General features: G+C 42.0%; 1 protein-coding gene across 2 annotated transcripts in view; it reads left to right on the forward strand.

Annotated features, from left to right (window-relative positions):
- Positions 1-14,476, forward strand: part of LOC140211005 (haloacid dehalogenase-like hydrolase domain-containing 5) — a 39,128-nt gene extending 24,652 nt beyond the window's left edge. For both annotated transcript variants that reach the window (XM_072280345.1, XM_072280346.1), the window contains 4 exons: positions 7,413-7,446; positions 8,552-8,726; positions 12,246-12,434; positions 12,908-14,476. In XM_072280345.1, coding sequence (XP_072136446.1) covers positions 7,413-7,446; positions 8,552-8,726; positions 12,246-12,434; positions 12,908-13,298 — 789 coding nt within the window. In that variant the 3' untranslated portion in view covers positions 13,299-14,476. The remainder of the gene's footprint in view (positions 1-7,412; positions 7,447-8,551; positions 8,727-12,245; positions 12,435-12,907) is intronic.
- Positions 14,477-15,464: the final 988 nt, after the last annotated feature.

Genomic DNA, 15,464 nt, shown 5'->3' on the forward strand with positions numbered 1-15,464 from the left:
TAGTAATAGAACCATAAATAGTTAAATAGTAATATGTAAATTATGCCAGTAAATTATGAAATAAGTCCAGGACCAGCCTATTGGCTCAGGATGTCTGACCCTCCAAGGGAGGAGTTGTAAAGTTTGATGGCCACAGGCAGGAATGACTTCCTATGACGCTCTGTGCTGCATCTCGGTGGAATGAGTCTCTGGCTGAATGTACTCCTGTGCTCACCCCGTACATTATGTAGTGTATGGGAGACATTGACCAAGATGGCATGCAACTTAGACAGCATCTTCTTTTCAGACACCACCATGAGAGAGTCCAGTTCCATCCCCACAACATCACTGGCCTTATGAATGAGTTTGTTGATCCTGTTGGTGTCTGCTACCCTCAGCCTGCTGCCCCAGCACACAACAGCAAACATGATAGCACTGGCCACCACAGACTCGTAGAACATCCTCAGCATCGTCCGGCAGATGTTAAAGGACCTTAGTCTCCTCAGGAGATAGAGACGGCTCTGACCCTTCTTGTAGACAGTCTCGGTGTTCTTTGACCAGTCCAGTTTATTGTCAATTCGTATCCCCAGGTATTTGTAATCCTTCACCATGTCCACACTGACCCCCTGGATGGAAACAGGGGTCACCGGTACCTTAGCTCTCCTCAGGTCTACCACCAGCTCCTTAGTCTTTTTCACATTAAGCTGCAGATAATTCTGCTTACACCATGTGACAAAGTTTCCTACCGTAGCCCTGTACTCAGCCTCATTTCCCTTGCTGATGCATCCAACTATGGCAGAGTCATCTGAAAACTTCTGAAGATGACAAGACTCTGTGCAGTAGTTGAAGTCTGAGGTGTAAATGGTGAAGAGAAAGGGAGACAAGACAGTCCCCTGTGGAGCCCCAGTGCTGCTGATCACTCTGTTGGACACACAGTGTTGCAAGCACACGTACTGTGGTCTGCCAGTCAGGTAATCAAGAATCCATGACACCAGGAAAGCATCCACCTGCATCGTTGTCAGCTTCTCCCCCAGCAGAGCAGGGCGGATGGTGTTGAAAGCACTGGAGAAGTCAAAAAACATGACCCTCACAGTGCTCGCTGGCTTGTCCAGGTGGGCATAGACACGGTTCAGCAGGAAGACGATGGCATCCTCAACTCCTAGTCGGGGCTGGTAGGCAAATTGGAGGGGATCTAAGTGTGGCCTGACCATAGGCCGGAGCAGCTCCAGAACAAGTCTCTCCAGGGTCTTCATGATGTGGGAGGTCAATGCCACCGGTCTGTAGTCATTGAGGCTGCTGGGGCGTGGCGTCTTCGGCACAGGGACGAGGCAGGACGTCTTCCACAATACAGGAACCCTCCGGAGCCTCAGGCTCAGGTTGAATACATGGTGAGGTACTCCACATAGCTGAGGGGCACAGGCTTTGAGCACCCTGGTACTGACACCATCCAATCCTGCAGCCTTGCTTGGGTTGAGACGTTTCAGCTGTCTTCTCACCTGTAGAGCTGTGAAGCCCACCGTGGTGGTTTCATGTGGGGAAGGGGTATAGTCATGAGAGCAGGGTGGGGTACTGTGAGGAGGGGTAGGAGGGGAGAGTGGAATATGTGTTGGTTGGGGGCCAACAACAGATAGCTCATGTGTGGGATGGGCAGGGGTCGCACTGTCAAATATGTTAAAGAACAGGTTAAGTTCATTGGCCCTGTCTACACTGCCTTCCGCTCCTCTGTTGCTAGTCTGCTGTTGTTAGTCATCCCCCTCCAGACCTCTCTCATGTTGTTCTGCTGGAGTTTCCGCTCAAGCTTCCTCCTGTACCTGTCTTTAGCCTCCCTGATCCTGGCTTTCAGGTCCCTCTGTATTGCCCTCAGCTCCTCCCTATTTCCATCTCTAAACGCCCTCTTTTTAGCGTTCAGGATGTCCTTAATGTCCTTTGTTACCCATGGCTTGTTATTTGAATAACAAAGGACAGTTCTTGTGGGAACATTGCAGACCACACAGAAGTTGATGTCATCAGTGATGCACTCTGTGAGCCCATCAATATCCTCTCCAGGATACTTTCTGTTGACTTTGATTGGTATTTAATTCAATCATCCCTCAGAAGCTGGTGGGTAAGCTGTCCTCGTTGGGTCTCAATGCCTCTTCCTGTAACTGGACCCTGGACTCCTTGACAGAAAGGCCACAGTCCAAGTTGGCAGCAACATCTCAAGCTCTACCACACTGTGGAGCGGCGCTGCACGGGGCTCTGCGCTCACCCGAACTGCTGACGCCTGACTGCACTGCTAGGTCCAGCTCAAACTGAGTCATCCAGCTCGCCGATGACACAGGAGTGGGTGGTCTCATCAATGATGACGAGGCGGTGTAGGGAGAGGAGGTAGGGTGACTGGTAGAATGATGCGAGCACAACAACTTGAGTCTCAACAGAGACGAGACCAGAAAGATGAATGTGGATCTTAGAAAGGTGCAGGTTGACCTCCACATTGCACATGCTTGGCTCCTCCGTGGAGAGAGTTAGAAACACCCAGTTTCTGGAAGTGTACATAATGGACAATTTCACCTGGTCCCTCAACACCACCTCGTTGGTCAAGAAAGCACAGCAGCATCTCCACTTCCTGAGGTGAGCACACCGCCCATTATGATCAATTTTTAAAGAAGCACCATCAAGAGTGTCCCGACCAATTGCATCACTGTCTGGTACTGGAATTGCAAGGGAAGGCGTCTGACTGCTGGTCCCACAAAGGATTCCGAGGACTGCTGAGAGGATCGTCAAGATCTCTCTTCCACCCATCAGAGATATTTGTCAGGCATACCGCATATGCAGGGCCCTTAACCATTGATCCCTCCCATCCATCCAACAATCTCTTTGGAAACTGAGTATTCCTGCAGTGTGTTGTCTTCTTCAGATGTCTCCTTATCGCAAGAAAAGCGACAAGCTGGCACAATGTGCCCCTCCATCTATTCAGACCTTTGAGCTCCAATTTAAGCTGAAGGAGGAATAGTGAGTAGTGATGCCTATAGGTGCGTCTCCAAAACTAGAAAATGTCACATTCACTAACAGGAATAGCACATGGACGCATTGGTGTAACATGCTTTTACTGGGAAATGATGCCAAGTATGTTTTCCCCTTAATTGATTTTTCATGCAATTTGTGTATAAAAATGGGTCCTAATCAATCCAATTACCAGATTATTGGTTTAAGTTAAGAAATGGAAGTGATTTTTTATTGCACATAAATCTTGGAACAGATATTTTGAATTTTCCATTGGATAAACTGATATTTTCTTCTCGAATTTGTATTTTTTTTATATGCACATCCGATAATTTTATGTGTCCCTTGGCTGATAAACTAAATTGGAGACCTGGCATCCCCAAATCTAACACTAACGTATAATCCTAGTTGATAAATAACTTTGCTTGATAGCTATGTTGTTTTGTAATCAAACAAAAATGCTTTTCATTACATGCCAGACATTCCTGCTAAAAATAATAGTCAACTGGATTAAATAGTGATAGCTGTTGCTTGTGGAGCTGTTCACTTGCAGGAGTTTGCTCCTACCATTACACAATGATGTGATACATTGAACCAGTGTTTTGGGAGGGGGTTGTGGGAACACAGAGTCTGATGTCACTCAGTGAAAAAAGAGGGGAGATCCTCCTGATATTTTAAGCACCGTTCGAAACCCAACTAACAGCACCACAATCAAAATTAATGCCACTCAATGTCAGCAAGACCAAGGAGATGATTATCGACTTCAGGAGGAGGAAGCTAGAGGTCCACGAGCCAGTCGTCATCCAGGGTTCAGAGACAGAGAGGGACAGCAACTTTAAATTCCTTGGTGTTATCATTTCAGAGGATCTGTCCTGAGTCCAGCACATAAGTACCACTTGTGAAGAAAGTACAGCAGCACCTTTACTTTCTTAGAAGTTTGCGAAGATTTAGCAATGCAGGCCATGTACTCTTCTTGCTGCTGCGATCAGGAAGGAGGTACAGGAGCCTCAGTAATAAAACCACCAGGTCTGGGAACAGTCAATACTCCTCAACCATCGGGCTCTTGAACCAAAGGGGATAACTTCACTCAACTTCACTTGCCCCATCATTGAAATCCCCAAGCAGCAAGTATGGTGAGCTTTCGCTGGGCAAGAGGAATTGAGGCAGGCCCTGTAAGAGGTTCAGGGGCTGCAATGAAAGCTAATATTGCACATGCCGGGCTCGTATCAAAACGGCTGGAACAGAGTGCGCAAGAGTGGAGTGGCTGGCGAGTTAGAACCACCCACAACCACCTGGAAGAGAGACGCCGAGCAGTACTAATTGCTGCCAGATGAAAAAGGAAGGCAATCTCAACCTCTCCACTTCCAGATCCAGCACAGTTTTCAGGTCCTTACTGTGGATGTCTGTGTCACTCACAACTTGAACTCAGCAGCCACCTATGAACCCACCACAGAACTGCACAAACCTAACCGTCATTGGCTACGACAGATGCAATCAATCATAGCGTTGGTACTAAGGTTAAAGTTATGCACCTGATATTTGAAGAACAGGTACTACTGACATATTGCAATGTAATAATTTGGAATTTCTACTAAAAAAAAGATCAAGGCAGGAAGTTTGAAATCTAAGGAAGTATTGTCTACAGGACTTGCAGAGCTTATTCGTTCCAAACTCAAAAGAGTTTAAGGGAAAATTCACATTGGACCCATAGAATTAATAATAATAACTTTATTTACATAACACCTTTTATACATTAAGATGCAGACGCAAAGTACTTTACATAGATTGTAAAGATAAATCAATATAGTCATAAAAACACAAGACAAATTTAAAAATCATAAGTAAAAACAAACACTATGCAGTGTTATTTGAGTATCACAGACCTTGAGTGAAGGTCGACAATCTCCTACCATCCTGTTACTAGATGCTGTCTGGTACCTTCTGCAGAGTCACGTAATGCAGAAGCAAAACCTTTGGCCCACCAAGTCTGCCTAATCAATGAGCACCCATTTCCATTCATCCTACACCAACATTCGTTGCTGTAGTTTGCAACCCCTCTGAATACATGATCCCTGACTTGAATAAGACTAAAAACATAAATGATAATACAAGTTTTTGTGTAAAGAAATTGTAATATATGCTCTTGCTGAAACCTAGTATAGTCCACAGCACCAACCTACTGATTTTTCATTTTTTAAAAGAATGATTTATCAGCAGGAATCCAGCCTCTTCTATCAACATCATACCCTGCTTGCATATCATGACTGATATTGCTAACATTGATTGTCTATCCATGTCCTGCTACATGTAGTATCAAGTGTTTATTCATACAGGCCAGATGTAAGGAGGATATTTTCCTCGACTGATTCTAGGCCTGCAGGCACAATTTAAGAATAAGCAGTAGAATATTGATTCAAATGTCTTCTGAAACTTTCAGCCGAGTCTTGAGCCTTTTACAATGCACCCAGCCACTGAGCAAAGAAAGTTCACCATATTTCAGTCCTTATTTTGATAAAGTCATCCCTAACTCTAGGGAAGCGTTCTGCCCTCCTCCACTGTGTCAAGTCATTTAAGAAATACGTTTCAATGAGGTCACCTTTCATTCTTCTAAAATCAAGAGAGGAAAAGTCCCAGCTACTCGGGATCTCTAATATGACATGATAGTCTACTCTCATATTCTAAAGTTGGAATTAGTTCATAATCGTAACAAGTGGAAAAAGCTTGTCTGGTGTATTGAACATACAGATCAAATCATGACGCATTGCACTGAGATAGAGCAGAATGCAGAATAAAGTGCAGTGCAGGTAACCAATAAGGTGCAAGATTACAATGGGGGAAGACTATGAGGTCAAGGCTCCATTTTATCATACTAGGGAACCATTCAATAATCTTGTAACGGCAGGGTAGAAGCTGTCCTTAAACCTGGTGGTAAGGGCCTTCAGGCGCTTGTATCTTCTGTGCAATGGGAGAGGGAGGAGCAGAATATCCAGGGTGGGTGGAGGCCTTGATTGTGCTGGCTGCTGCACTTAGATTATACTAACTGCCGGACTGATATCATTACCCTATTAATGGCACCACTCCCCCTCCTTTTCCATTTCTCCTGTTCTTCCTAAGTGTACTACTTTTATCACCCTGAAGCCATGTTGATGTAACTGCAATTAGATCATCCCCGTTCATTAAAATGCTGTTCAAACATTTGCCTCATCAACCTTACAGGACGCAGATCAGCAGGTCACTTTTCAGGGTCGGTAACTTCTCCAGTGGTACTTTCTTAGTCATCATTTGCATTATTTCCTCATTTGCAATGAACCTCTGATTCTCCAATCTTTCTGGGAAGCCCTGTAAAGAACATAGTACAGGCCCTTCAGCCCACGATGTTGTGCTGACCTTTTAAAGTACTCCAAAATCAGTCTAACCCTTCCCTCCCACATAGCTCTCCATTTTTCTTCCACCTTACGTTTTGACAATTCTACACTGCTCACCCCACAACTAACATAACAATACTAAGAATTAAATGACTTTAGTAAAAGGGTGTTTGTAAAATGATATTGTTTCAGTTTGAATTCATAGAAATCGAAATCAAGGAACCTAGAAACAAAATCTATAAAAATCGAAAAACTATACACACTGGAAATGTGAAATAAAAACAGTGTGCTGGAAGCTGTGGAAAGAGAAGACCTTTTTTCAAAAGGCATCCCCTAAAATACTAACGCTATTTCTCTTTCTACGGATGCTGCCTGATAGAGTCATAGAAAAGTATAGCACTGAAATGGGCCCTTTGGCCTATGTAGTCCGTGTCGAACCATTTAAACTGCCCACTCCCATCGACCTGCAGTGGGACCATAGCCCTCCACACCCCCACCATGCATGTATTTATCCAAACTTCTCTAAGACGTTGAAGTTGAGTTCATATGCACCACTTGTACTGGTAGCTCGTTCCACACTCTCATGACCCTCTGAGCGAAGAAGTTTCCCCTCATGGTCCCCTTAAACTTTTCACCTTTCACCCTTAATTTATGACCTCTAGTTGTCATCCCACCCCACCAGTGGAAAAAGGTCTGCTTGCATTTACCCTATCTATAACTCTCATTATTTTGTATACCTCTATCAAATCTCCCCTCAATCTTCTACATTACAAGGAATAAAGCCCTAACCTACTCAATCTTTCCTTAAAACTCGGGTCCTCCAGTCCCAGCAACATCCTTGTAAATTTTCTCTGTACTCTTTCAACTTGACTTAGATCTTTCCTGTAGGTAGGTGACCAAAACCACACACAATACTCCAAATTGGGTCTCACCAACATCTTGTACAGCCTCAACATAGTATGCGTCTACTGTACTCTAAGTCAATCCAATATTCCCTGGTTTTGTTATAGAAGCAAAAGTATCTTGTTTGAAAATGCAGTACTTTGTATTTCAGTAATCTATTGACGTGAGAATTCTCTTTTCCAGCCATCTATGCCCATAGAGCTTCCGAACATTGAAGGTATTGAAAATCCATATTTTTGTACATGTAAATAGTTTGTGCTGATGTTTTAGTTGTTTGGAAGTTCTGACAGTAAAACTGGTGCAAGATTTAATGTTACCTTGTTCTTGAAGAGGCATGACCTAAACCAGGGATCACAGTACTCTGTGACATCAGAATGAAGTAGTGGTCAGCTCTGGGGTTGGGGGGTGGGTGGGGAGTAATTTTTTCGCAGCACCCTTGAGGGACTTGGCACGCAACTTACATGTTCCTCACTTTCTGTCTTGGATCGTGGGATTATATTTTATAGCTTACAATCTACTGAGACTCTTGCTGGATTGCCTAGATTGAGTAAGATTACCATACCTTTCGATCCCCAGGACACCAGCTATGAAGAGATTTTTCAGTCTTTTAAACAAATTAGTTTCTTCGGTACTTCCTCGTTATACATGTGAAATTCCTTTCTCTATTACACCGCAGATTTTGCACCTTTTCTTGTACGTGCACCCTAGTTACATGTCAGTATTTATAATGAATCCCACAAGACATATGAGGGTACTGTATAAGAATTGCCGCCATGAAAGAGTGCCTCTGATAAAGGTGCTGAGCAATCACTTGAAGCCTTGATAATTTCAATGGGAAACTGCAGATTTAAATTTTAAGGGAGTATTACAGGATCCATAATCTTGACTTTGCTATTAATAATTCTATACCCACCTTCTCCTTTCTGGTCGTTTCCCAGACAATGGTGTTTCAATTGACATTTCGTTTCTGTTGCACAGTGAAGGGATATGTGGAGCTGATCAAAACAACTCTTGTTCACCCTCTTGTGGCTTGCTGATACAAGAACATGGACAACATCACAAATTAATATACTTCTATATTGTCAGTAGCAATATGGTTTTTTTTGCTTATGTTGTAGTCTTTCACATATTTCATAGGTGTTTCTTTAGTCTGTGAAGGATATTATGAATCTAAGCATACACTGTTGCATAGCAAAGATCTTGGTGTCTAGCAAGGAATTTAATGGTACTGCTTCTAGAGCTTTTTTTCCTAAATTTGGATAAGAGCATCAAACTTTTTAATGAAATGCATCTTTTCTTCCCTTCTGCAACTTTAATTTTAGCTATTATCCTGCTTTGTGAGCCTGTCCAATGGGAAGCACACCTTCAGCTGATTATTGATGTCCTCCTGACTGGTGGAAACCCAGAAATAACTCCTCGACAGTTGCCCAGCCCTCATATTCCTGTGGTGGCTTGTAATACAGACTTGATGTGGGTCGCAGAGGGCAAATCGCCAAGGTATGGTAAGGTATTTGCATGAGAATGAACAACTACAGTGAGATCTAACCTACCCTGGACTTAAATTCAGATCATCAGAATGAGTGTGAACTTTATTACAAACTTGAGAAAATCTGCAGATGCTAGAAATCCAAAGCAGCACGCACAAAATGCTGGAGGAGCTCAGCAGGACAGGCAACATCTATGGAAAAGAGTACACAGTCGACGTTTCAGGGAGACCCTTTTCAGGACTGGAAAGGAAGGTGTTGGGGGGCAGGGGAGGAAGACATAGAAGAAGTAGCGAGCTAGGAAGTTGATTAGTGAAAGAGATAAAGGGCTCCCTTTCTTCCATTGTCCTCTCCTAACAGATTCCCCTTTCTCTAGCCCTTTATCTCTTTCACTAATCAACTTCCAAGCTCTTTACTTTACCCACTCTCTCCTTCCCGCTTTCACATATCACTTGCCACCTCGCACTTCCTCCCCCCGCCCCCCACCTTCCTGCTCTGTTTTCTCCTCTTCCTTTCCAGTCCTGATGAAGGGTCTTGGCCCAAAACTTCTCTTCCATAGATGCTGCTTGGCCTGCTGAGCTCCCCCAGCATTTTGTCTGTGAACTTCATTAGGTGAAGCTTTATCCAAAAGGTGGCCACGAATGTCTGCAGTTTGTCAAACTGGTCCATTTTTAAAGAATTTTATTGCCCTTTCTCTGAAAGGTGAAAGGTGAGGCTTCTTTGCTGAGACTCTTTGTTTGGACTATAACTCTGCAGAACATCTCCTGAGGTGAATTTAACTCGGTGGCTTAAATCTGACAAGTAAATTGGTGTAATTGGTATGTGTACTTACTACACAAACTTTATTGATAACATTATTTGCCATTAGGTTTGGTTCTTGTATACTGTATTGTAATTTGGGTAGCAGGGTGGAGATACATCTCTACCAAAGGCAATACTTCCCTCCACTGGCCTGCAGGTCACCCTTGGGCGAGGTGTAGCACCTGCTTAGCCCCACCCACTGACCAGGGTCACTTGAAGTCATGGGAGCAGATGGTCGTATGAGCGGCTGGTGCACATCACAAGTCCTGGTTATGTGACCACTGACGCCAGGCAGACAATCTCTGAAGAGTATTGAAAATGGTTGGAGTCACCCGTCTTGTACAGACACTGCTCAGAAGGCAATGGTAAACAACTTCTGTAGAAAAATATGCCATGAACAATCATGGTTGAAGAGCATGATTGCCCACGTCATATAACATGGCACGTGATGATAATGACACTGTAATTGACCACTATTTGTGGAAGGAAAGACCATCAATATACTTTAAGAATTTTAAGTGGAAAAAGACTCTTAAGACATAAGTAGCAAGATAATACACAGGAGATCTATCAATGCTTAGAAATAGGAGGGATAAAACATGCTAAGGAAGAGTAGCATTTCTTAGAAATTCTAGGCACATTGTTCTTCTAAACTAAGCAAGTGAATTTTACCTAAACCCAACTGAGTACTTGGTGCGTACAATGCAAAGTTCCTAAAGTTTCATCTAATTTCTGTACTGGGACTCTGCAGCTGTTTATCAGCGTTCAGCGCCCGACTGATTAATACGAATTGGTGTCTTCCAGTTTCATGAATATGCAGGCATTAAGTATATAACAAGAGGACTGGGGCCTGCTCCCATGTTAAAGGACCTGTCCCTACATGGACTGCTGTCACAGGTCTGAGGTATCACTTTTCCCTAAGGTTATTTTATCATTTACCATTAGTGATAAGTACCCTATAGGTACTTGTTGTCCTCGTAGGTGTATGGGGTTGAGTGGGATCTGGGATCAGCCATGATAGAATGGCGGAGCAGACTCGATGGGCTGAATGGCCCAATTCTGGTCCTAAGTCTTATGGTCTACCCCTGATCCCTCTGATTTCTGCCCTGACACCCTCCCTGATCTCCTTGACCAGCCTCTCACTCTGGCGATCATCCACTTCCTCTCTTCAACAGTACTCCACGCTCCCATCTGTGCATTACTCCACACTGATCTCCACAGGGGAAGAAGATTGCAGAAGTATTTCCTTTGTGGCCACAGAGCTACTTCCCAGGTGTGTCAAAATCCCAAGTGAAATAGCTATTTGAGTATATTAATGTGTAGAACCAGGGGAGTGGTAGATGGTGGGCTAAAAATGCAATATCTATATTTTGTCCCCAATGAACTAATCAAATTGGACCACTATTTCATACAACAAAAGCTAATTCAATTACGCTAGCCTTTTTGGAGCAGGAGGGGAGTTGGGGTAACTGGTTGTACAAAGAGAATGTGGGCAATTTTATTTTTGAAGAGGGGAGTTTCCTTCACACTAGCTCGATTACTTCTATTCAGTCTTCCTTAAAATCTACTTTTTTGACCAGACCATTTGCCTAAATATACCTTCTGAGGCTTAATTACTTTTCCAATATTTTAATTATTATTAATTTTACATATCAATAATGTTTTATTACAAAGTACAAGAAAAAAATACATTATACTAAATCACATATAAAGACTCCTTACCCTATATTCATACAGATTAATTAATTCGTAACATTGAGATACAGTAATTTTATTATATTAAAAAAATCTAACCCACTACCAAGATTGAAGCTGATTAGTAAAGGAAAAAAAAAATTATTAGTCATCACCTGTGCTTTAACAGCAAATCAAAGGTTTTGAAAGTAATTCAAACAAGGTCCCCACAATGTTTGAAAGTCTTGGCTAGATTCAGTGATTGAACATCGAATCTTCTTTGAATTTAAGCATGACGTCACATCACGTAAACATTGAACGTGAATAGGAGTATGAATAGCATCTTTCCATTTAAGCAAGAGCGTCCTTCTGGCCATAAGAGAAATAAAAGTCAAAATGTGCAAGTCAGATGACTCCAAAATAATATGCAAACAAGAGGAATTCTACAGATGCTGGAAATTCAAGCAACACACATCAAATTTGCTGGTGAACACAGCAGGCCAGGCAGCATCTCTAGGAAGAGGTACAATCGACGTTTCAGGCCGTGTCCTGACGAAGGGTCTCGGCCTGAAACGTCGACTGTACCTCTTCCTAGAGATGCTGCCTGGCCTGCTGCGTTCACCAACAACTTTGATGTGTTTTGTTCCAAAATAATATCCTTTCCTCCAACAATACCAAATAAAGCAGTCAAAGGATTAGGCTTAAAGTTTACTTTGAAAAGTATCGAGAAAGTTTTAAATACTTCTTTCCAATATTTTCCAAGACTCAGGCATGTCCAAAACATATGAATGAGTGAAGCTTCTCCATTATTATATTTATCACAATACGGAGATATATCTAAGGCTTAATTACTAATGTTGCTTGATAATACTTCTATGAAGTTCATTGGGTAAGGCATTAAAAGTAGGGTAGAATTGTCCAGAGTTATTAAACAGGGCAATCAAATATGGCAAATGCCTCTTGAGATTGAAAGTAAAGTTGCTAATCCTATCAAAAAATTGAAGAAAAAAATTCCGTGGAGTGATTTTTCTTCTAACACTTCCCTTTAACTTCACAGGTTTGGCCATGGAGTATTTATGCTGTGTCTTGAAGAGATTTACAAGAAAATCACAGGCAATGATCTTAAGTATGAGTTCTTATTAGGAAAACCAAGTGAAATAACCTACCATTATGCAGAGTGTCTAATAAGGGCTCAAGCTGCTGGAAGAGGGTGGCAGAAGCCCATTCATACACTTTACGCCGTTGGGTAAGTGACTGCAATTATAGAAAAAGGTGTGATATCAAGAGACCAAAAGCACTATTTGATGAGCTATTTTAAAGTACACTCTAGTATTTGTGGAAGTAGAGTAGCAGTGTATTGCAGCAGTTTCCACCTTGCAGTATGCAAGCCCATTGGGGTTTGGGGTAAAAGTTACGGGGGGGGAGGGGTCATGAGTTCCTAAAAGAATGGAGGCAAATTAGTTGGGAAGTTCTCGAGGAAAGCAAAAATAAATTAAAAGTATAGTAGTCGCCAGCTGTTCCAGCTGTAGGATTCTTCACAGTCCTCAGGAATTTTAGAGACATCCCCATAACGTGCTTGTAGAGTGGGCAGCAGTTTGTGTGGGGTGTGGACTTTGCTAAGTGGGAACAAGTAGGAACTTCATTCAAGAAGTCTGGGAACCTCCAGTCCAATGTCTCAATGTTTGAGGACTCACTGCTTAAATTTTTATTTTATTTTAGGGATAATCTAATGACTGACATCTATGGTGCTAATCTGTACAATCGCTACCTTGAAGAGGAATCCTCGACTAAAGGCTCCTTGGTGCACGCCAAAGTTGCTGCAGGAAAACCAACAGCAACTGTTTGTCAGGACGAAGATCTTAATATAATGGCAGGTGGACTGGCAGAGAGCTCTGCTACTTCCTGTAAGTCTGTGCTGGTTTGCACGGGTGTCTACAATCCCTGTAAGGATGATCTAAAAGGCCATGAGGAATTGATTACGGGATCTGTATTCCATGGCCACAGGGACTTTAGCTTTGACGCCAATTTATGTGATCCAGACTATATTGTACCTAATATTGATGCTGCTGTGGAACTGGTCTATAAGTTGGAAAACTATGTGCCAAACTAATGCTTTTTTTATATAAAGCTTTGACCTATCAGTTCAACTTGCATCTGGAGATAGAAAAAGTAGATTTTTACAACCAATTGTATAAAAGCAAGTTGCCTTGTTTGGTTCAAATATCAAATTGTCTTCCATATGGTTTCCCTCTGCTTTGGCAGGGTTACCCCAAGATACAAGTGTAAGTGTTTGTAGCCAAAATGTTAATTTGATCATGTAAGCCCAACTAGCTTCTTAATTTGTGTCACCCCATGGTCCAGTAGTTCCCATATGTTTTGCTAACATAGCAAAGGACTAACTTGTCCTCTCTCTATGGATCACATCTACAAAAAATACTCTTTCCACAGTCAGAATCAACGTGGCTTTTTTTTAACCATATTGTTAATAGTTGTATGGACACAAGTTCCATGATAATTTAGTGAAATATGTTGGTGCTTTTAATTTATTTTAAATTCCTGACAAAAGCATAAATTGTGCATTGAGAGAATGCTGCTGCTGTTGATTAAGCCAACACTCTGGAGATTAAAAAAATACTCTGTTTTAAAATGTTATTGATCTTACTCTTTTGATGGAGAACTGTTAAGTTTAAGATAAAAGCACTAAAATTATTTGTCATATTTCCCCCTCTCCCCACTTCATAATCATAGCCCACATCAAGGCATATGTGTACAAATAGAAGTCGGTATATACGTGGTTACTGGTTTGGTACCTGTACAGTTTTCTATTTCCTGTTTGTATAATTAGTTAGTGCAATAGCAATGGTGCAAAACCACTCTTAATTATTCTTTTGATAAGACTGATTAATTTCATGTTAATAACTTTTCTATAATGTCAGTATTTTGTAATGTATTTTGTTACCCAGAAAGTAGATGAGAAGATAGTCCTCTTCCAATATTAAGTTAAATGGTCTGCGAATGTATGTTATTTACTATGATATGACTATACATTTTAAACAGTACTTCAATATTGTGGCATGCACTGTCACTTTAGTAAGATTATCTTTAACTATGACGACTTGCCATATTGAACAAAAACTGCCATCAAAGACGTGGATTAATTAATAACCCTGTTAGAAAATGGGGGTTCAGTATGTAAGATTTTAACTACTAAATATTTTTTAAGTTTTCAATTCCTCAAACAACTCTAATGTGGAAATCCCACACTTAAGTATTAAACTATAAACTCTATTTACGATTATGGTCCCTTTATTTCATCATTTGATAATAGTTGCTATTTTCTCTTTGAATATTTTTATTGCAGTATTAAAGTTTAAACACTTTTGTCACATTATTTGCAATGGTGAACACATGTCTCTACAAACTTAGTTTGTAAGTGAAAGACTGGTATTGAGTGCTCAGACCCACCTATTGCCCAACTCTGTCAATTGTATAAATATTGAAGAGATTGATTTTCACATACTAATTAGTTCTTTTAGAGCAAGCAACTATGCAAACCTGTCTTCTGTTCGTGCACACAGTTTTATTTTTAATCATTTGACAGCACATGGGTCACTAACAAGGTCATCGTTTTAATATCTAAGCATAATCTCCCTTAAAAAGATGGAGAAGAACTGTGTTCTGGAACCTCAACAGTTCTTCTGCAGAGGATGCTCCCACAATGATGTTTGATGCTCAGGCTAAGTCCTTCCGATGCTGAGATATATCTTTGGATGTGCTGGGCCACGTCATCAGAGACATACCCTGGGGTCATCAGATGCTTCAGCATCAGACACCCTCACCCAGGTGACCCAGCCAGGGTTGATCAGGCCCTGGCTTGTGTCCCAGCAGGATTGGTCCACGGGCCACACCTCTTGATCCAGAGCCATCTGGAGGCTCGCTCAGCAGCCTCTGTGTCTCGTTTCTTTGCAGATCCTTCATGCCAAGGAGAGAGTAGGTCCAGCACAGCAAGCAGCCAGCAAACCTCCACAGTCCACCTCCTAAAGGCTTGCATCGTGCCCTCCTCCTCTGTTCCTGACTCTGCTCTACCAGCTCCTGGTATTTGGCTTTCTTACACTTGAATGCCTCCTCAGTCTCCCAATAAAGGTTTAGCCATTTCAACTGGTTGTTGGCCTCGGTGGTGTTATTTTGGCTTGGTAGGTGGTATTACCCTATAGCCAAAGTGCATTAATTGGGGAGGGAATGATGATCGGTAGAATTATTGAATGGAGAACTAATT

Source organism: Mobula birostris, chromosome 16, assembly GCF_030028105.1.
Source record: "Mobula birostris isolate sMobBir1 chromosome 16, sMobBir1.hap1, whole genome shotgun sequence".
Classification (NCBI taxonomy): Eukaryota; Metazoa; Chordata; class Chondrichthyes; order Myliobatiformes; family Myliobatidae; genus Mobula; species Mobula birostris.